This window comes from Rattus norvegicus, chromosome 12 (assembly GCF_021556685.1).
Source record: "Rattus norvegicus strain SHRSP/BbbUtx chromosome 12, alternate assembly SHRSP_T2T, whole genome shotgun sequence".
Lineage (NCBI taxonomy): Eukaryota > Metazoa > Chordata > Mammalia > Rodentia > Muridae > Rattus > Rattus norvegicus.
In genome coordinates, this window is record NC_141545.1 from 19188792 (window position 1) to 19212230 (window position 23439).

The window sequence follows — 23439 nt, forward strand, 5'->3', positions numbered from 1 at the left end:
GTGGTATGTGTGTATCTATTGTGTTTGTGTGAGTGTGTGTGTGTTCTGATATACCAACATGGGTGCACATGTGGAATCCAGAGGTTGGCATAGGGTGTCTTTCTCCATCATTTTCCACCTTACTTTTTGAGACAGGGTCTGTCAGTAAACCTGGATCTGACCACTTCAACTAGATTGACCGGCTAGCAAGCCCCAGTGCTGGGATGATAGCTATGTGCCATGGCCCCCAGGCAGGTTTAATGGGTTCCTAGGAATCCAAATGCAGGTCCTCATGCTTGCAAATCAAGCACTTACCAGTGTAACCATCTCCCCAGCTCTCTACTTGAGAATCCTAATTTCCATATGACATCTGGTTCTCACACTACAAACACATCCAGCTGTGGTTGCTTCCCACCTGTGGTTCTCACCTGTAGTGTGTGTAGGGCGTGAGGTTTGGAATCTCCAACATCTGGGCATCAGGCTCATTCTCCTCCTCATAGAGGGTGACCCACTCCTCCTCATCCCCGATTGCACCGACCTGTGGAAAGAGATCCTGAGATGGACTGGGTTCACCACAGTGACAAGGCTGCCTGGTGTCCTGTACACATCTGCCTGGGTGTGATGGGCTGAGCAGAGCCACCATGTATGTCATACATGGGAGGCACTGGTTCCTGCACACACACCTCTCCTGCCATGGACACTTGGGCTCCTGTTATTCTCAGCACACACAACATCTGGGAGGGTTTTAGTTCAAAACTCAGTCGAGAACTTGGCCTCAGGAGGGCTGGTCCTGTGGCTTTGATTCTGCATGATGGACATGTTGCTTTGTCCTCTCATCTGACAAGGAAAAGAGGCTCAAGGGAAGGCTCAGCAGGATCCCACCATGCACACTGATGAAGTCCTGGCACAGATGTCCTCCTCACTGGGGTCCGGAGCCATTTATATCACTTGCTGGCTCCACAGGACGCCCTGATCTTTTCCTCCCCAAGCATAGCCACACACACTCCACTGGCCTTGCACATTATACAAAAGAGGTGGAGTCTCTGCTTAACATTAGGGAGGCATGCAGGCCTTGTCCCTTCTCCACAAAGTACCCTGGGGGCTGCCTGGCTGGCCCAACCAGTAAAGCACCTGCCACAGAAGCACAGAGACTTGAGAGTGATCCTCAGAACCGGACATGCGTGCTAGAGACATGGCTTAGAAGTTAGAGCATGCGGGGCCTTGCAGAGGCCCTAAGATGAGTGCCCAGCCCCCACACCGGGCAGCTCACAGCCCCCTGTAACGCCAGCTCCAGGGAATCTTTTGTCCTCTTGTGGCCTCTAGTGGTACTGCACTCATTTATCCATACAGACACACATACACATACACATACACATACACATACACATACACATACACATACACATACACATACACATACACATACACACAATGTACTTTTAAGCCAGGCATGGTGGCACACATGTGCAGTTCTGGAGCTTAGAAGATAGAGACAGACAGATTCTTTGGGTCTCTCTGATTGGACCAATCAATGAGACCAATGACTGTCTCAAAACAGAACAAAGCCAGGCAAAATAAACAGTGCCTGAAAAATGACACCTGAGGTGGACCCTGGTCTCTACACACACACACACACACACACACACACACACACACACACACGCATGCACGCACGCACGCACGCACACACACACACACACAGAGGTATACCCATATAGGTTAACACATATACACTCATATACACACACACAAACACATGGACATGCACACTCATGTGAATATAAACAAATGAACACACACAAACACATGTACACACATGAACACACGCATACCCACTCGGATACATACACATACAAGAGTAAATAGTTGTACATGCACACTTATGTGTACCCACATCCACGCAAGCACCTCAGGGCAGAGCTAATCTAAGGAGTGTATACAGACACTTGTCCTTTCCAAGTTGGCCCGTGAGGCCCCATTGGGCTGTCCCTAGGACTCCCCTAGCATTCTCCTCTCCTTCTGGGATCATGTCCCATGGCTTACTCAGTTAGCATTTGGACACTGGCACTTCCTGTGACCTCTAACCTGACCCTAGTCACTGGCTTTGCCCGAGCAAGCCGACCACAGCTTCATCCACCCTGCTGATGCCAACCTGGGCTGTCCCAGATAGACTCCCAGGGGACACCTCGGTGTCTTCCAGCCTGTGGCTCCTTGATTTCTCTGTGACTTCTGAAACTCTTGTGGCTGTGTGACCCAGGGGATCATGGGGCACAAACAGAGGGTGGGCTGAGAGTCAGTTCAGCCAGAATCAACCCTGTCCTGGCATTTATACTTTGTAAGTGGCTTAAATGACCCGGCAGGTCTTGTGCTCATCAAGTTCACAGAGAAGACTGAGTTGGCAGTGGCCAGCCACTAGGGGAGGGTGTGGGGGAGAATTCACGGCAACCTTGGTAAGTTGCAGAAATGATACAAAGGATGAAGGATGAGGAGGACCAGCAAGCAAGAATGCTAGTGGCCTGCTTCCTGGAGACAAGCAGGAGCAGCCTGAGAGGTGGGTAGTCCAGACTAAAGCAGGAAAACCACTGCAGAGCTGGAAGGGGAGCTAGGCGCTCACCATACCCCATACACTAATGCACACACCTGCATGCTCCTGCACATGTGTACACACCGGTACCTGTGCACACCTGCGTGCACCTGAATATGACTTCACCTGTGTGCACACATGAGTGTACCCACATATTTGTACTTGCGCAATATGTCTATATCCATGCACATGTACGTGTATGGATATACACACATGTGAATACCTTCACACTGCTGTATGCACCTGCACACACCCACATTCACCGGAACACGACTGACAGTATACACACATTTATGTACCCATACAAGCCTGCATATATGACTATATCCACAGATATGTACACAGTGGCATACACTTATATACCTGTATGTACAGTAGCATACATGTACATACCTACACACATCTATATGTGCCTCCATACGCTTATGTGAAGCTGCACACGTCTGTATTCACCTGCATATACCTAAAGGCACTTGTACACTCTAGTTCACAGTGCTCTGTGCAGCGCAGACCAAGGGTAAAAATATTTCCAGATGAGCAGGGAGCTTATTTCACCATGACAAGGCCTGGGGTGCTGGCGCTGGCACTGGCACTGGCTCTGGCACTGGCACTGGCACTGGCACTGGCTTTCAGGTGAACAGACTTCACAAACGCTGTGCTGGGTGAAAGAAGCCTGTCCCTGAGTCCACAGGGCATAAGAAACTCCTTTTTGAAATGCTTGGGGATGGGGCGGAAGGGTTCAGAAGGAAGGGGTGGGGTGGGAGAGAAGCAAGGGTGGAGTGAGGAAGGACAAGGGGTAGGAAGGGAGCAGGGATGGATTGAGAGGGAAGCAGGGATGGGGTAGGAGCGGAGCAGGGGTGGGTGGGAGGGGAGCAGGGGTGGGGTGGAAGGGGAGCAGGGGTGGTTGGGAGGGGAGCAGGGGTGGGTGGGAGTGGAGCAGGGGTGGGTGGGAGGGGAGCAGGGGTGGGTGGGAGTGGAGCAGGGGTGGATTGAGAGGGAAGCAGGAGCTCTTAGAGAAAAGCCTTGTGCTGAGACTTAGTTGGAAAAGGTAGAAATACATTCTGAATCTACTACCTTGAGAATTGTCCTCTTTAAAATGGCAAAATTAGTGTTCTGTGAATTTCATCTCAAGTTTTAAAAGCAGCATTAACATTTAAGGTGGCATGCTGGCCAGAACACCTGGTAGAGAAAGAGCCGCAGGTCAGAGCAGCTAATGAGCGGCTGGGATTCTGCAGCGAGCGAGGCAGTTGAAGCAGGGCAATAGAGGGAGAGATGTGGCCACCTGCAAGGCTGCGGCAGGAGAGTGCTCCCATCTTCACAAACCTTGATAGCTCTGGAGGTCTAGCCTCTACTCCTGCCACCTGAGCTCCGCAGAGAGGGCCACTGCTATATCTTTTATCTCCCAGGTCTTCTGTGACTGAGTGAAGGGGCAGTGGATATTCACAGAGTTTAATTGATCCTCCTAGTCACCGCAGCCTGACTAAACGCTTTCCCTGCTGTCTCTACCCTCCAGCCCCAACTTCACAAACCCTCCTTGAATGAAGGGTAGTCCTAGGCATCCTCTGGGTCCTCCTCTGCCTCCCTGCCCAGCACGTTTGACTCTGTCTGTCTTCCATTTTGGCTTAGGGACAGCTACCTAGGCCTAGGTGCTTCTCTGACCCTGTGGATGGCCCCAGAAATGACCTGGTCAGGGGTTACATGCCATGGTCAGGGGATCCATGCTGCCACATGGATCAGGGTGGTGGCTCTGGGACTCAGGGCCACCTTGTCATGTGACCAAACAAATTGAAGGAGAAGTGGTAACCCTTGAGCTGCGACTCAGAGGAGAGGATGAGGCCTGGCTGGCCACTGGCAGCTCAAGCGAGCTCCTGTCACTGAGCACAGGGACTGCTACTCCATCAACAAAGATCAAGCTTCGTGCTATGGGGGGCAAAGCGGGCAGGACAGGACCCTACTTCTCCCCTTGAGTCTGACAGTGTTGTGAGCTGGAAATGAAGGTAAACCTTCAACCCAAATAAGCCCGGGCAAGGAAAACCCAACTCAATTAATATGAATCCAAGCTGCTCGCCTAGACTGGGCAGATCCACCACTGCTCTATTCTATCCCCCGGCTATGAGATCCCTTATAACTTGCGGTTTCTCTAGGCCACGTGCTTCTGCTCCATTTTCCTTCCACCACCTCCTCCTCTCCTCATCCTTTTTTCTCCCCTCTCTCCCTCTCTCCCTCTCTCTCTAAAACTTTTTAGTTCCACCTTCCCTTCCACTGCCCAACCACTGGCTCTAGCCTTTATTTTACAAGTTAAAATGGGGAGAAGGTCCACACGAAGCCACCTTGAGCAAGTGATTCACTCCCTATTGGGATCCGCCCCTCTTGGGGAACCGGAATCAACATCAAAATGCAAACAGCACCAGTGCGATCCAACACCCTGTCCCATGCTGGTGTCTTCACTGCACACTATGGAGGGATGTCTAGTTTGCTGTCGGTCTTTCATTCTGCTGCATTCAATATAGGATTTCAGGGCTCCCGGCAAGCCAACCGGGACAATGGAGTATGACTGGGGTATGACCCATGGTCACACATCCCTGACTTTTCCCTCCTGCTGGATTGATCCCCTTTCTGCATGTCCCTGATTTGGAGGTGGGACAGATGGGTACCATCTCATTGTCTGACTCTGCCTGCCACAGTCCCCAAATCACTGCTTGTCATTACCCGAACGCACCACATGCCTTAAACACCTCTGTCCATGCGAGCTCTCTAATATGGTTCAAACATGTCTGCTTCCCCCTGCCTTTTCTAGGCAACTGTCCGTCCTTTCCAGAAGCTTCCTTGAAATGCCTCTACTTTCTTGCTCCCACTTCTGGAAGCTTCCATGGGCAGCTACCCCCTGCTTTATTGTTTCTGGAAGCCTCTAAAGATAGCTACCCCCTGTTCTCCGGCTCCCCCTTCTGAAAACACCCACGAACAGTAGCCAGATGCTCTCCATCTCTGCTAGGGCAGACAGCACATGATGTCCGCATCCTGCACACTGAGGCTATCTTTCACCCACCTCTGACAGGGTCAGGTTATGCTCCTCAAAGGAACTCATACGAATAAAGTGAGTGTCAAAGACTCATTTGTCTTGTCAAAGAGGGACCCAGCAGGTTGGTAAGTGGGATTGGAGGAGAATATGACTCAAAGTTTGTAGCATCAGCAGAAGAAAGAATTTCCAGGCTGGAGAGATGCCTTAGTCAGTAAAGTATGTGCGGTGCGGGTATGAGGACTTTGGTTTGATCCCTGGAAACTCTCATAAAGGAGCCAGAAGCTAGAGATCGCACGTGCCTGTAATCCTAGTGCTAGGGAGGGGAGGATCCTCTAACAGTGAGCTCCAGGTTTCGTGAGGTGTAAGGTCGCCTCAATATGCATATTCATATCCACACCCACAAACCAGAACACACACATAAAGTAAAGCAAGAAAGAAGATAAAGATGTTAGAAAGAAAGCTGGTTACAAGGGCAGCATAGCCTTAACCTGTAGCTTAGCAACTTCACAGATTAGTATTTGACATGACAGCTTCTGGCCAATCAACACTCAGGAAATCAGCCAGCAAATGGCCTATCAAACAAGGCTCCACCATTCACTACTAGTAAACTTGAGCTCATATAGGACAAATCTGGCTCCTTTCTTGTTGTTGTTGTTGTTGTTGTTGTTGTTGTTGTTGTTGTTGTTGTTGATAAAGTTTTATTGGAACACAGGCATGCTCATTAGTTTGTATGTTCCTAATAGCTGTGACTCCATGGCAGAGATACACAGACACAACAGAGATCATCCTGCCAGGAAGATTTACTAGTCAGCCCTTTAATGGCAAAGCATCCACCCTGCTTGAGTGTGGCCCTCAGAGGCACATGGCAAACTTCATAGCAGTTCTGCCTGCCCATTATTTCCACTCGCATGTAGGTATTGGCTTTCACTCACCACTGTGCCCAAGGGTCCAGTGTAAAACCTGGAATTCAGCCCTGTTTATTTAACATGCACGGGTGAGTGATACTTAAAAACCAGAACAACACATAGGGTAGCTGGCATGGGGTGCCAAAGAGACATTCTAGCCCAAACCACTGGCTTTTCTTGTAGAACCCGGCAAAGAATCTTACATTCCTACGACTGAAGGTTTATGTCTTTATCTGAGGAGACCAGGACTCTTTAATCCTCGCCTGGCTCCGCTGGCTCAGTAAACTTCCTTCTAGAAGTAAGTGACTTGCGACTACTAGCACACTGGACGCAGAGTGAGTCGGGACTCAAATGATAAAACAAATTGAAGCTCCCATGGGGAAAATGGGACTTAGAAAAGCTTTCTCCCTTTATTCTCTGAAAGCCAACAAACAGTATTTTACAATGCTTATTACGGAAGCTGAAATGTCCGTGTTTCAAACGCCGCTCTGCAGTGGCAGGTCCTTCACTGCCTTAAGGAGTGCACAATCCCTCTGAGGAGGTGGCAGGCTCCTTCAGGAGGGCCAGTGGCTTGCCTGCCACCACGGCTGGTCTGCATTTGGCACCAGCTGGCCGGGAAGCAGGACCCATTTGGACATGTGCATTCATTTAACAAGCAGAAGTCTCAGAGCCTGTCACCCCTGCCAAGCGGTTTCTACACAGCTCTGGTTTTGAGCATGAGAAAAGTCTCTTGGTTCAGCTGGGCCTCTGGGAAGCTTTGGGGGAATCAGGTGGCCTATGTAGGATATTGAATGTCTCTGCTAGAGGAATCTGGTGTCTGCTCAGCACCCCACGCCCCGAGGACTTCTATGGCTACTCCAAGGACAGTCATTAACTTCATCCCAGGGGCTTCACGCAGATGGAGAGGAGGGTACACGGAGGAAGGGCTGACAAGGAAGCAGCTGTCCTTTCCTTCAGAGCCCAGCAGAGGGGGAGACATCTCAGAACTCCATGGAAACCTGCCAGCCCCCCACACCCTGCCTGGCTGAAACTCCGCTGTCAGCAGGAAAACTTGCAACTTCGCAAGAGTGGTGTCCCCGTGCCTGAGCCAAATGAAGCTTCCCCAAATGAGGGGTGCTGGAGGGCATGGAGGCAGAGGGACAGATGGGGTTTGCATTTCTGGCAAAAGCACAGCCCAACCAGGAAGAAACTAGAGGCTTGGGGAGGCCCAAAGGCCAGTTCCCAGAGCAGATCCGGAACTCTTGCAAGCTAATGAGTTGTTAAGGGGATTCTCCTTAGCCCTTGATTGATCTCCGCTGGCAAGGAGGCTGCCTGCTTTGAGAAGGGCAGGATTTGTGGAGCCCTTTTCTCCTGGAGGCTGCCTTTCTTCTGGCATAGTGTAGTTTTAGTTTCCTTTTGTTTCTTGTCTTACTGTTAAATTCTCTGTCTCTTTATCTCTGTCTCTGTCTGTCTCTGTCTCTCTGTCTGTCTCTGTTTCTCTCTGTCTCTCTGTCTCTGTTTCTCTCTGTCTGTCTCTCTGTCTCTCTGTCTCTGTCTGTCTGTCTGTCTGTCTGTCTGTCTCTCTCTCTCTCTCTCTCTCTCTGTGCTTCTCTCTCTCTCTCTCTTGCCCACTCTCTTTGTGTTTGTGTTCAGGAATGTGCGTGTGAATGCCCACATACACATATGTGCTTGTGCATGTGTGTGAGGCCAGAGGTCCACCTTTGCTGTCCCTCCTGAGGTTCTACCTTGTTTCCTTACCTGCTTTTTCTCTCCTTCACTGTAGATTTAATAATTTTACATGTTTCAGTGTTTCGTCTGCATATATGTCCACATACCGTTTGTGTGCCTGGTTCCTGTTGAAGTCAGAAGAGGACATTGGATTCCCCTGCAACTGGAGTTCCAGATAATTGTGAGCTGCTGTGTGGGTGCTGGGAACCACCACTGGGTCTGCTGCAGGAGCAACTACTGCGCTTAACTGCTGACCCATCTTTCCATCCCCACTCCACCTTGGTCTTAGACACAGGGTCTGTCACTGAACCCAGAGTCTACTGACTGTATCATGCCAGAGTCCCTTGAGTAGCCTGCACCACCACACCTCATCTTTTACATCAGAGTTCAGAATTGAACTTGGGTTCTTGTGCTTGAACAGCAAGCATGTTACAGAGCTGTCTCCCCAGCCTTAAATGTTCTTATCTTGTGAAGCAGGAGTGGGAAATGGCTGTCTGGATTTCCTTCTGGATTGTTCTGGTGCTAATCTGTGATCAGCCACTGGCTCTCTTGGTTTCCCTCTGGCTTGTCAAGTCCCCCGCCCTCCCCCCCCCCCAGGGCTCCCAAATGGCAAAGTCCTTTGTCTTCCTCTGCTGTCTCTTGATGACAGAGCTTCCTGTGGACTCAGCTAGCCCATCCTAAGACCCCGAGGCCCCCGCATCAGAGGCTGTCTGCCTTTACTTGGAGTATGCCAATGATCTGCCTCAAAGAATTTAAAAGAGAATGCCATTGTCCTGGCCCTGGCTGCCCAGGCTCCAATCTAGCAACCTCTGCTGTGTCTAAGCTGCTAAAGTCTGCTGCAACATACACCACAGAAACCCATCGCTTTCCAATTCTGGAAGCTGCAAGGCCAGGCCTGGCATGTGATGGTGATTTGAACCCTCATGTAGTATTAAGAGGGTGGGAGCTCTCTGCTGTACTATTTTCATTTTAAATGCAATGCAAGGAACAGAAGCCAGGGTCTCATGCATGCTAGGAAGTACTTTGCCATCAAGCCCCAGACCCAAACTGAGGGATTCTAAGCAAGTGATCTACTAATGACATATACTCCTAACCCCTCACTGGGGGATTCTAGGCAGGGGCTCTACCACTGAGCCATCCCCCCAGCCCCTCACTGGAGGATTCTAGGCAGGGGCTCTACCACTGAGCCACACTCCAGCCCCTCACTGGGGGATTCTAGGCAGGGGCTCTACCACTGAGCCACACCCCAGCACTTTTTAATAAAGGCATTAACTTTATTCAAGCGGGCTCCACCCTGAGGTCCCAATTACCTTCCAAAGCCCCCACTCTTAATATGCTCCTATGGGGGAAGTTTTCACTATATACATCTGGAAGAAACAAGCCTTAGGTCCAGAGTACCTGTCTTTTATCCCCTCTAAGTGAGGCCATCCATTCACCAGGCTTCATAATGTCCCCTGAGAGAGCCTCGCACTCCTCCCTTCTCTCCCCTTAGGGTGCAGTTCTCCCTAAGAGTCCCCCTGTCCAGGAGGAGACGTCTTTCAGTCTTCTTTACACAGAACACTTTCTGTGTTTCTGAATCAGGGGCCTCTGGTGCTGAGCCCCAGCTGTACAGACTTAGGAACAAACTTGGACCTCCCTTTAACTCTTCGGTCTTGATCCTGTGAGTTTTGTTAATTTGCACACTGCTGGGCCCTGCGCATCTGTGAGAGATAGGGAGTGGCTGGAGTTTGGGTCTGTCCTGCCTTCCCCACTAGGTCTGACCACTCTCAAGGACCAAAAACAAGAAGGAAGCCTCCCCACACTCAGGGAGTTTATGGTAATACCTCTAAATCTTGAAAATGCTGATGAAGACCTCTGCTTTACTGGATGGAACAAGGACCCAAGGAGAGGGGCTTGAGCTATACATGCAAACATACCCACATGAAAACCACAGGCTGCCCTGAGAGACCAAGATGCTTAGCCCTATCCATAAATCAAGGATGATAAAGCCACCCCAAAATCTGATCAGGGACCCCTACTGAGGACAGAGTAAGTAATGTGGCCAGAATGCTACTCCCTGCCCCAAATGCAGAGTCCACTTGACCTACAGGATAGCACAGCTGGGTATCGTAGGTTGCTAGGGTGAAGGATGTCATTTCCTGCTTTGGTCTCAGGGGTGCTAGGAGCTGCTATCTCTGCTGCTGCACAGCCTCATGTGCTGAAGGACTGGACCATAATTTTATTGTCTGGGAAAAGGTTGCTCTTGGATGCTCAAGGCTTTATTGCCAATTCAAATCCCAAATCACAGGCAGGGACCACCATGGGCTACCATTGCTTTTTCCCACACGGCTTCCCAATCTCTCCTGTTGTTTCCCATGGAAACCACAGTGATGACTGTGGCCCATCTGCCCCTCCCCTCCAATGCCTGACAAGGGATGTTGAAGAAATAAAGTTCCCTTTCAATACCACTTGGCCCAAGATCTGCTGGCCTCCCAATTCCAGAATAAGAAGTCAGGCACATTAGCCCATGCCTATAATCCCACTGTGGTGGGTGAGGCAGGAGAATGGCTTTATGTTCAAGGCCAGCCAGAACTACATAAGTTTAAAACTTGCTATGCAAGCATGGGGACCTGAGTTTGGATCCTGAGCACCTTCATAAAAAGATGAGTGTGGCCATGTTCCCCTGCAACCTAAGTGAGGGGGATTGGGGAGTCAGAGACAGAGGGTCACTCAAGATTGCTGGCTGACAGTCCAGACTGTGTATGTGTGTGTGTGTGTGTGTGTGTGTGTGTGTGTGTGTGTGAGAGAGAGAGAGAGAGAGAGAGAGAGAGAGAGAGAGAGAGGAGAGATGAAATCACTTGATTTCATTTTCTGTGTGTGAACACATGGGCGCATGCATGCGCACGCGTGCGCGCGCGCGCGCACACACACACACACACACACACACACACACACACACGGATCTTGTCTCAGAAAAAAACAAACAAACATAAAAACCCACCACCAGGGACCAGGAACTCCCTCCCTATAAGCTTCTCCTCCCACACCCCTTTCTGCCTGGGATGTCCTTTTCTTGTAGTATGGGTCTCCCACCCTGGTGACCCTTACCTTGGTAACCCTTACCCTGGTGACCCTTACATTGGTGAATCTGACCTGGTGATGCTGACCCGGGAGATGTTGACCCTGGTGATACTGACTTTGGTCCCACAGCTGAAGTTCATGCACCCATTCACCTCTGTTCTCTGAAATGATATTTGTAATGGTATGTGTGTAGTGTATACACGGTATGTGCACATTTATATATGATATGTATGTGTGTTGGAAACTATATATGTGATATGTATATGTCTATAAAAAGTATATATGTGCATATGGAAAGTATATATGTGCATATGGGAAGTATTATGTGATATGTTGTGTGTGTATGGGAAATACATATGTTACCACATATGTATGGTATGTACGGTATGATTATGTATGATATGCGTAGTACATGTAAGTATATTCTATGGGTGTGGGTGTGTGTATAAGTAGAATGTATTTGTCGTGTATGTCTGTGTGTGTTGCATGTACATACATGTTGGTATTTGTGGATGTGCATATGCACATGTTCACATAGATGTGGAGTCCAGAAGTATTATCTTTTAGTCTTCACCTTAGTTTTTGATGTCTCCTCTCTACTTTAACGGGGAGCTAGCTGATTCTGCCAGCCTGGGCCAACAAGCCCCGGGGATCTCCTGCTCTGCCTCTCTAGCCATCAATGAGACTACAGGTATGTGCTACCAACCTGGCTTTATCATGGGTGCTGGGGATCCTCAGGGTTCTGCAGCAGGCTCTTCACCGACTGAGCCTCAAGTGTCCCCACAACAGAACTAGAAGGATCTGATAGACTAATAAGCAAGGAGGCTGAGTCCAAGCTCCTCATGCCTTACAGATTTCCTGTGCTAGTCAAGGAGCACGACGAGAAGTCACTGCTCGGCTATCATTATGGACAACCACACAAACAATAAATGTGGAAATATTCAAGTGTCTACATCATCACCTGTCACCGTAGAACCCAACTGCACTGGGGGAAGTGCCACTGTAAGAGCAAAAGATGACATTGTCTCTGCGGATTTATGCAGATCACTGTGTTATTGCTGAAGGCCCATTAGAGCCGCTGACGGCTCTCCTCTGTACATGCGCCAGACAACTGGAAAATAATGTCACTCTTCCTATTATGAAAACGGAATTCAACGACGGTGGGGGTTTACTACAACCACAAGGCTAACAGATGCTGTTCTGGGTCCACATCATTCACAGAAGGGCAGGATAGGAGGGGACCCTGATGGGGTCAGACACGCTATCCTGCAGAGCTTGAAGTGGGGTTGAGAGGATGTGGCCAATGGAATCTGTCACCCTGCAAGGTGACAGTTAGCCAAAGAGATATAAGAGGTGCTTTCAGGGAGGAGTTCTCCATTAGCTGGGCTGCTCTGACCCAGGTGGCATTTGTGACATGATCCATCTGCTGGCTTGACAGGAGTTCCCTGGCATCTGCCTTGTGCATATTGGGTCCTGTCTCAGTGTGAAGTCACAGCCAAGGCCTAGATGGCACCCACCTAACATCCCCAGACAGACAAGGATAGTAACCACATGACAGAAATACAGAACGGTGCTGGTGAAGGGGATTAGTGGGTAAAGTGCCTGCTGTGTAAGTGTGAATACTTGAGTTCAACTCCCCCAAACCCGCATAAAAGCTGGCCAGGGCAGCATGCACCAGCATGCAGTGAGGGGATGGGACAGTGACATATTCAAATTTCCAGAAGCTTCCAGGCCTGCTACCCCAATGGAACAATGGTGAGTGAGGCCCTAACTCAAACAAGGTTGAAGGCCAGGACCGAAACCTAATCTCTAAACATGCCATGCCGTGCCAACGCATGTGTGCATGCAAACACACACACACGCACGCACGCACACACACACACGCACACACACACACACACACTCAACAGAGAAAAGTGCAGGAAACTTACGTGTACATGGAACTATGAGAACTGCTTAGCACTCCTGAGGTAGTCCATTTCCCAAAGCAAGTGTCCTGCTGGGGGTGGGGGACAGGAACAGGTAGGCCTGTCTGCAGAGATGCTCTACTCTCTGGGCCAAGTGAAGCTTGGGGGATTGGTGTGTGCTTGGCTAGCTCCTTGCTATTTCTGGGTTTAACTTTTATTGGTAAAAGGAGCCCAGACTCAGGCTCCATTTGAGTGCGTCACTGGTGGTGTCTTGCCTCTCAGTGGTTGTCAGAAGGAGCAAAGATAATGTAAGGCACCGGCACCCTCTCTTTTGACTATCAGACTTTTGAGACAATGTGCTCCAAGGAACTGGCATTTCCCCAGGACACTCATTCTAGGAGAAGGAAAAGACAGAGGCCTGGTCTTCCAGAAAGAGGTTTCACACAGTTCTGACAATTCCTCAGATGTCCCTGCTGGAGAGGCTGGGGCCCAGACAGTCGTGATGCAATATGTGAGGTCCATACTTAGCCAAGACGGCACAGCTGTATATAACACTGTCATCTGTTTAAACCCAAACTCTGTGTCAGGACCACAAAGATGATTTTGGGGGGGTCACTGGACCTTTTTACCCTTTCTCTTCCCATGGTGGCCACATTGAACACATTTCCTTCTCTATCACAGGGCTCTTTAATTGGCATTGCTATGGCAGGGTGGCAGAGCCTAGCTTGTTAGGGATATCAGGGCCCAGACTCTGACCCGATCAACTCTAGTAATGTTCTAGCTCCAGATGCAATGAGAGTGTGGCCCACCTTGGGTCTCTGTCCACCAAAGATAGCATGGGGGTTTCTGTGACTCTGGCCTCCCTCTGAGCTCCTGTGAGCAACTGGTCTCACCTGGACCCCAAACTGTCACAGATACCCTAGGCGTGAGTCCATTCAGGTGGATTGTTTGTGTTCTCCCTGGTTTAGGCCTACATTAGCTCTCTGGCCTCTCCCTGGGAATGAAGTTTCTATTTCCATTTATTAAGTGCACACTGTGTGCTAGCTCCAGGTTTTAAATGCCTCCGAGTTTTGAGGCAGAGAAACTGAGGCAAAGGGAGGTTTCTTTGTTCATCCTAGCACAGCCTGCTTCCTAGACTCAGATCCTTACCCCTGCCCATCAGCTAGCTCTGATGGACCCTGCTCCCTTCCTAATGACCATTTGATAAAGGGGATACCGGCCCTAAAGTACCTACTCTGCCCCTCCCAGGACTTACTCACAGCCACATATAGGCAAGCAGGCTCAGCTGGTCTCATCCATCAGCCAGCAGGCCAGTGTCAAGTTTGGGGCATCTCATTTCAAGGACGCCAAGACTTGGCAGAACCCTGGCTGCCTAGTGTACCATCTTTAAACTTCCACCAGCTCTGAAAAACATCCCCCAAACAGACATGCTGGGGCAGGAGAGATGGTTCTAACAATAAAGTGCTCGCTGTGAACTCATGACGCATGCTTCTGGATGCCCAGAACCCACACAAAAAGCTAGAACTCCAGAAGTGGGGAAGGCAGGAGGCGGGCCCCTGGAGTGCACTGGCCAGCCAGTCTAGTTGGTTGGTGAGCTCTGGGTTCAGTGAGAGAGCCTGTGGAGAAGTGATTGAGTACACCTGATATCTACTTCTGCCCTTCATATGTAATACATACACACACACACACACACACACACACACACACACACACACACACACACACACACACAGAGAGAGAGAGAGAGAGAGAGAGAGAGAGAGAGAGAGAGAGAGAGAGAGAGAGAGAAGCAGAATGCCCATTGGCTTAGAAGGCTTTAGTCACAATAAACCCAACCCACACCTGACCCTACCAAGCATCACAGCTTAGCCTGGCACTCATTAACCATTCTCAGTGGCCTACACTTGGCCAATGCCCTTTAGTGCAAGCTCTATTTTATAGTAAATTGTCAAGTCGAATGGCTCGTGCACACACACACAGCCATGGGGGAACATAGAAGTATAAGCAATATCTAGAAAAGGCTGGCAACATGGTGCACTTGTGGGCTATTGCTTTTGTAGCAGAGTGGAGTTGAGATTTCATGAGTTAAACTTATCGTAGGCTGGCACTGTCTGTACATACACATGGAACCGTCAGTCTGTATATACACGAGAACCATGGTAAACTCTGCTCACGGTGACCCTGGATCTGTATCTTCCATGGGTGTCTTCCCTCCTTGACTGATGCTGGGAATATTGTTTTGTCTCTGGTGCCCTAAGTCCTAGGCCTGGGGCTTATGCAGTGCTCAGCTCGTGTGGCTAGAGGCAGGAGCGGATTCATAGAGTTTAGCAGAGGGTACAGAGGGAATGCCCAGGCTGGGACCCACAGCCACACTTCCATCCCCTGGCTGCGTAGGCAGCAGGGAATGCTCTGCCTAGGAACAGAAGCCTCTATTAGGAGGCAGACATGCTCAGCTGCTCAGACAGGCTTGCCCTGGAATTCACCCCTAGTGTGTATGTATTGCAAGAGGCTTTATATAAAATGGCTTGTTAGGTAAACAGAAGATATATAACCATGCGATACATCCTTGTGGTTACACGTGGCAGCACACCGAGAGACAAAGTGCCACCCGTAGCCTTCCATCTCTCAGCCTCCATCCAATCGAGTCCCAGGAACCCTCTGAACACACCTAGAAGACACATAGCATTACCTTGTGCCCTGGGTGTCCCCCAGGCATGAGTCCCTTCACCAGGGATGGCTACTGACACTGTGGGTAACCTCAGTGTCTATCAGTGCTGCCTCTGAGGACACCGGGGCCCCACGGTATCTCCATCTCTACTGTTCCTTAGTTACCAGGAGACCAGCACGGAACAGATTCGTGTTTTATTTTATTAGCCCATAACACTCTCTAAAACAGCTCCTTTTTAGGAAAATGGCTACTATTATGCACAAATAAGCACTTAGCAGGTTCCCCCCACCCCCATCTCTGATTTCCATTTTCAGAATGGAAACAGTTTTATCTGTACCCAAAGTGTTACGGAGAGCATCTTCATTACCGAGAATCCTGCCCTGGAGCAGCCTTTGCAAGAGACAGGCAGCAATTTGGGCTATTAGACTACAGCAAATGGCCGAACCATGTGCGGCAGGAGCTGAGGGAGGGGAGCAAGAGGTGGGGGCAGGGTGGCCAAGGAAAACAGTAGTGAAACCGTGGGAAGAGCTGCTCTGCTCCAGCTGCAGCCAGAGGTTACTAATTAAGCAAAGCATTAGGGAGCCAGAAATACCCACAAAAGCTTCTTTTTGTTTTTTAAACCCACACCTGAGCATTGACACAAAGGTCTGATATGGGGCTTTTCCAACAGCAAGCATCTTCTATCCCATAATTCACTGAGGAGAACTAAAGGCAAAAACCCTGGCGTATGGGGTTGGGAAGATGGCTAGAGGTAAGGTGCTTACCGGGAGTGGGAGAAGACTTGAGTCCAATCCCCAGAACACACATAAAAGAAAGCAGGGCCTAGTAGCATATGATTTTAGTCCTAGCATTAGGGAAATGGGGGCAGGTGGATCACCAAGGCTCCCTGGTCAGCTAGGCTTTCATTAGCAAGCTCTGGGTTCTGTGAGAGACCCAATCTAAACATGTTAAGGTGGGGAGTGATAGAGAAGGATACCTGATGTGGACTCTGGCCTCTGCCTTCTTGTGCACATATGTATGCATTCACCTGTACACACATGAACATGTTCACATGCATGCACACACACAAACCCAACAATAACACCAGTGGGTTTTAAAAAACTGGCCAGAATGCAAGTGAACTTTAATGATGCACTGAGAAGTGGGAGGCATGGATGTGGAGTTGAGGCTACACCACACACACAGGCCTAGGAGGAAGCTGCAGACTTCAGTCCCTGGTGCTGCTCAGGGCATGTGAGGGAGTCTGGACATTCAGCTCCATGTCATTCCATTCTTGAGCCTTTCACAGCCCCAGATGGCATGGCCTTCTTCCTCCATGCACCTCTGGAAGCCTAGCAATTCCTTCTCTCTCTCTCTCTCTCTCTCTCTCTCTCTCTCTTTCTCTCTGTGTGTATGTGTGTTCTAATGCATGTGTGAGTTTGTGTGTACAAAATGGACATGCATGCTTTGCATGTGTGTGCATAGTCAACTAAACACTTATGTATACATATAAGTGAAGGCCTCTGGTCAAACTGGATGTTGTTCCTTGAGAGCTGTCCACAGGTAGGGTCTCACTGGCCATAGCTCACCAAGTAGGTTAGGCTTACAGCCAGCAAACCCTGGAGCTCTAAGTGTTTCCACCTCCCTAGCCCTGAGGTTACAAGCCTGCACCATCATACCTAGCTTAACAAACAGACATGGACACAGGAGGGGATGAAACCCAGGTCCTCATACTTATAAGGCAGGCACTTACAGACTGAGCCATCTCACCCAGTCCCTGGCAAACCTTTCTAAACTCACCTCTACCCCGTCCTGTTCTCACACCTTCTCTTGGGGCTGACCAACTTGCTTTAGTTTTCAGTCATCTACCACATGATCTCAAGGTAATCTCATGAGCTGCTATGCTTGGAAGGGTGAACATGAATAACCATCTTCAACCAAATGAGGCCACTGCCATTGACACCTGTTCTATCCCTTGGCAAACCTGATCCAGCAAGAGTGCCCTGGGTAATAGATGAATGGCTTTTCTTCCAAAAGGCAGGGTTGCTTTGTGTCAGACCAGTAGTACAAGGTGGTCTGGAGGCTGTAGGTAATTAACCCTCACCATCTTCCAACATGCCCTGGTCAGCTCACAGGGCATCCAGAGAAAAACTACACCAGCAAGCCTGTCTCGTTCTTAGCCCCAGGGCCTGTCCTTATCCACAACCTTCCAGGCCTTCTGTGGCTGCTTCCTGCTCCCTTGCTGTGTGGCCCTAGGCAGTGATTTAACTCTGGGTCTTCCTTGTAAAGATAAAGACAGGGCAGGTAGGAAGGATGCTCAATTAGAACCCTGGACCCTCACTCCTGTAATGTATGTAGAAGGCCAGTGTCTCCTACAGGGGTGAGACATCCTACAGGCTGGGTGTCCTCTGAGAACCCTACCTGTCCCTTATGTAACCATCCTGTGGCAGGAATGAAGATACTCTACAGTAGGGTGTTGGGAGATGGCTCAGTGGAAAAAGTGCTTGCTGTGCAAACATGATGACCTGCAGTGAGAATTCTGGAATTTGGTTTTCTTTAAGAAACACAGAAATATTATTAGGTTTTTGTTTTAATCCCAGGTGTGGGATATGGGCCTGCTTCGCAGCAGCTGACTGTGATTTGCCTCATGCTCTAGCAGAGGAATGGTTTTGCCAGCTTCAGGTAGTTTCTGCAATTGTATGACGATTGGAATTCTGGGAACTTTTCAGAGAGTATATAAATGTTAGGCCCCGAGAGGCAGGGTGGGTGGTTTTTGGTCATTCAGGGGGATTGGCTGCAGTTTGTTAGTAGTTGTGCTCTCTCTCTCTTTCTCTGTGTGTGTGTGTGTGAGTGAGTGAGTGTGTGTGTGTGTGTGTGTGTGTGTATGTGTGTGTGTGTGTATGTGTGTATGCTCTATCTTTCTCTCCTATCTAGTGATGTGGGTGGGAAACAAAAAGTAGCAAAGGCCAGCTGCAAGGACCCAAGTTCATTACTTATACCCATGTAAAAGGAGCTAGGTGTGGTGGTGTGCACCTGTGGCTTCAGTGCTGGGGAGGTGGGGAGAACAGACCCTTGGGGGGCTCACAAGCCAGTCAGGCTAGCTGAAACAGTAAGCTCCAGGATCAGTGCTCTCACTGGCACTGACAACACAATGAAGTGATAGAGGAGGACATCCCAGCACTGGCCTCTTGCCTCTGCCAGGATGGGGGCATGTACAAGTGCATATGACACATGCATGCATGCAAGCACACGCATGCACACACACACAGAGACACACATACACACACATACACACAGAGACAGACAGACAGACAGACAGAGAGAAATTTTAAAAAGACACTTGTGCCCCTCCCCCTTGGTCTGTCTATTAAAACTGGAATTTCCCCAGGAGTCATCTCATGCTGGGAGAAGGAAAAGGCAAATGCCTGGGCCAGCCAGAGGGGAACCTGTCTCCTGGAAAGAGGTTTCACATAGTTCTGACAACTAGTCAGATCTCCTTGCAGGAGAGACTAGGCCCCTGACAATGCTGGTGGAGAGCCCTCCCCTACAGGGAATGTCCTCCTTTACAACCTAAGCCCTGAGTCAGAACCTAAAGATGGACTGAAGGGATGCTGGACTTCTTTATTCCTGATATAGTCACATTAAATAACTCCCTCCCCTCTCTCTGCGCTTCATCATTTCTTGTCTCTTTAATTGAGGAGGAATGCAAGCCTAAATTGTTAGGGCCGTCCAGGCCCAGGCTGTGACCCTTACAACTCCAGCAATGCTCAGGCGGCAGACTGGGCTGTGTTAGCCTCTTCTGTTGGTATCAGAAGAGTTGGAGTCACCTCCCACTGTTTCCTGGGAGGGTTTCCTGAGGCTTGCTGCTGCACGTATACTGTGGAGTCTCCCAGGAAGCACAGCATTGTGATGGTCCTGGCAATGAAACAAAACCTTCTAGAATGTTCCACTACCAATCTCCTTTGAAAAGCATGTAAGAGGTGCCCCAGCCTTCTGCACTCTAGGAGACCCTACATCTCTCCCTCCCCAGCACTCTGTTGGGGGAGCCTGTTCAGACTCTTACAGGAAAATCTGTTACTTTCATGTGGCACAAAGACCAGCTTTGGAGAGATGCCACAGCCACGCACACTTCCCATCCTGCTCTCTCACAGCAACTCCAGGTCTCAAACGCCAAGGATGAGACTGCAGCAGGTTCCTTCTAACTTCTTCCCTTCACCCCCATATACTCCAAAGACTCTGAAGGTGCATTGAGAAACCAGTCCTCTGGGGATGGGAACTAAGTTTCTATTTATAGACTGTTAGCTGGCTGAGAACAGGGACAGACACAGAGAGCTCAGGGAGCCTTAGAGGGGGAAAAGAGCTACTTTCCATTCTTAAATCAACTTTTAGATTCTGAGGTAACTGAAATATTGTAGCAGGAATGTGGGGATGGGCCTTTCAGTTCCTGCAATACAACAGGCTGAATAACCCCACAACAGCCAGAGAGCAGCTGGGCAGAATACAACAGTCATCCTGTTACAGTCATTCAGCTGGGGAAATGGGAAATGTGTTGGCTCTGAGTGAGGATCTCTCTTAGCAAATAAGGGGTGGAAGAAGGTGCACAGAGGTGAACCACAGGGCCTTTGCACAGCAGAGATAAGCAAAAGGATCCACTCTGCCCCTTTGCATTCTGCAAACAAAAGTGAGATGAGAAGAGAAAACGGGGCTTTGGCTACAAAAAGGGGAGCTAATGCATGGGAACTAATAAACATGGGAATTGAAACGTTTCTCCCCAAATGCTATGCATGCTGTACTCCTTGGTTTAGAGGGTCTAGAGAAAGGGGATATTGAGTGACGATTAAAAAGCATTGGGCAGAGATATGAAATTGTACTACTGAACCATTGGTTATAGGGAAGAAAACCAAACCAGAAGCCATAAAGGCACACAGGGAAGGATTGTAGCTGGGTGGTAGTATAACTGTAATCTCAACACTGGAGAGGTTCTCACAGGAGGATCAAGTGTTCAGGGCTAGACTGGGCTCACATAGAGAGGACCTGGTCTTAACAACATCACCAAAGCCTAAAACCAAAGTAAAACAAAGAAACTTAACTGTGGGAGGGAGAGATGGCTCAGTGGGTAAAGTGCTTGCTTTGCAAGCTGAAGAACCTAAGTTTGATCTCCGGAACCCATGTAAGTGGCCAGCTTTGATGATGTAGGCTTGTAATTTTAGTGCTAGGGAGGTAGAGGCAGGAGCATCTTTGAGGCTTGATGGCCAACTAACCTACCTTAATTCAGGCCAGTGAGAGATTCTGTCTCCAAACCAACCAACCAACCAACCAACCAACCAACCAACCAACCAACCAACCTACCAACCAACCAACCAAATAGATAGTGTCCTGGAAAATGGTACCAAAAGTTGGCCTCAGGCTGTCATACAAAAGTACATGAAACACCCCCCCACACACACACACACCAATAATAAATAAATAACACCAATAATACAAAAGAAAGACTGTTGCTATTACTATCTATTTTGAGAGGCAGAAATAATAGAGCTGTATAAAATGTAAATAACAGCCACTGACATCAGAAACTTATAAAGAGAAAAAAAAAGGCCAATGAGATACAGGTCAACAGAGAATTAATTTACAGGAAGCTGCATCTGAGGGCATTATGTAGATAGGGGCACAAGAGATAAAGACAAGAAAAATAGGAAGCAGATGGTAAGAGCCTGGGAGGATAAAGAAAGGAGAAATTTCTTATATCCAGTAAGAAGCCCAGCAAGAAACAACAGGCAGTAGAGAGGCTGCATTTAAACAGATTGCGACAAAGAATTTTCCAGAACAAATGAATTTTTAGAATCAAAGTATTTAATACATTCTGACTTCAAAAGCACTCTGGGGCTTAGGCTTGATGGGTAAAGTGCTTGTGTGTAAATGTGAGGACCAGAGTTTGGAACCCAGCACTCACATAAAAGGCTGGGGGACATAGGGGCTCAGCTACAATCTTAGCACACAGGAGATAGAAATTGGGGGCTCTTGGGCCAAACCAACTAAATAGACTAGCTGGATCTGTGAGCTTAGGACCAGTGAGAGAGACCCTTAGTAGATAAAGTGGAGAACAACCTAGAGAGATGTCTGATGTCAACCTCTGGCTTTCACGCTCACATGCACACTAGTATAACCACACATATGTATGTGTACTACACATACACATTTAAAAAAATGAACCAAAGAACTTTCTAGACATGACATATAATAAAGCTATTCAAGAGTACAGAATACAAGAACTCCTAAGATACTTGATTATTGGCAAAGTAAAATGGGGTAGAAAGCAAGCTTCAACATCAGCAATAGTAATGAGAAAAAACTGGGCTATTATCTTCAGACTTTCTATTCCTGCACTTAGAATGCTAAATTGCCATTCAGAGGATAGCACAAAAGTAAAGATACGTCTAGATTACCTGGTTTTACCATGGGAGACGTTAACATTCTCAGCATTGCAACCATGAAAACCATGAACAGATCAGATGTAATCAAAAAGAAAAGAAATTGAACCAGGAGGGAAAACTTGGGGAGAGATGACCAGTAAAGAAAATGACAGATGTACAGCTAAATCTAAAGAAGTAGCAACCTAGGGCCAGAGCCAGTGAGTGTCACTGATTCTAGTCAGAAAAACCAGACAGGACTGAAATATTGGGAATATGGTACGCATGATTTGACTGGGTCTTATTGACCCATGACTCCGGCTACTAAGACAGAACAGGATCACAAGTTTAAGACCAAGCTGGGAAACCTACTAAGACTTTCTATCAAAATCAAAAATGAAGAAGTTTAGGAATATAGCCTAGTGGTAGAGCACCTGCCTAGAATCCCCAGTGAGGGGCTGGGGGTGTGGCTCAGTGGTAGAGCTCCTGACTAGAATTCCCCCAGTGAGGGGCTGGGGGTGTGGCTCAGAGGGAGAGCACCTGCCTAGAATCCCCCAGTGAGGGGCTGGGGTGTGGCTCACTGGTAGAGCCCCTGCCTAGAATCCCCCAGTGAGGGGCTGGGGTGTGACTCAGTGGTAGAGCCCCTACCTAGAATCCCCCAGTGAGAGGCAGGAGTGTGACTCAGTGGTAGAACTCCTGACTAGAATCCCTCAGTGAGGGGCTGGAGTGTGGTAGAACCTTCCTTAGAACCCCCAAATGAGGGTATGGGATCAAAAGTGAAGATTCTGGAAGATTCATGAAGAGTTCCAGTACACCCAAATTGAGAAACACTATAGGACATGACTGTCTGATAATTTTCAAAACTGTTAAAGTCATAAAAATTACATGTATGGTTGAAGGTGATGAGTGAAATAGAAGGGCTAGGTGTGTTTGTGTCCTGTAATTAGAACTTGTTACTCCAAGGAAGTCCTGGCACAACACACAGAACCTGGAGGGGCCTTTGTGTGAGCCTGGGTAGGGGTTGGGGTAGGGTTGAGGGTAGGAGGTGGGGATCTATAGGATTCTTGTATTCTCTTTGTACCTTCTAATGTATTTTCCAATGGGAAACCAATTACAGCAACTAAAACTTGTTATTGGCATATACCTAAATTTCTAAAATTATATATATAAAATGTATTTTGATCTTATTTTTCCTCTATTGACTTCTCTTGGCCACCTTCCCAC

At 48.7% G+C, this 23439-nt stretch overlaps 1 protein-coding gene across 1 annotated transcript in view; it reads right to left on the minus strand.

Annotated features, from left to right (window-relative positions):
• Sdk1 (sidekick cell adhesion molecule 1) overlaps positions 1 to 23439 on the minus strand; it is a 983759-nt gene that overhangs the window by 129795 nt on the left and 830525 nt on the right. Inside the window, 1 exon segment of the mRNA NM_001447264.1 lies at positions 408 to 517. Coding sequence (NP_001434193.1) covers positions 408 to 517 — 110 coding nt within the window.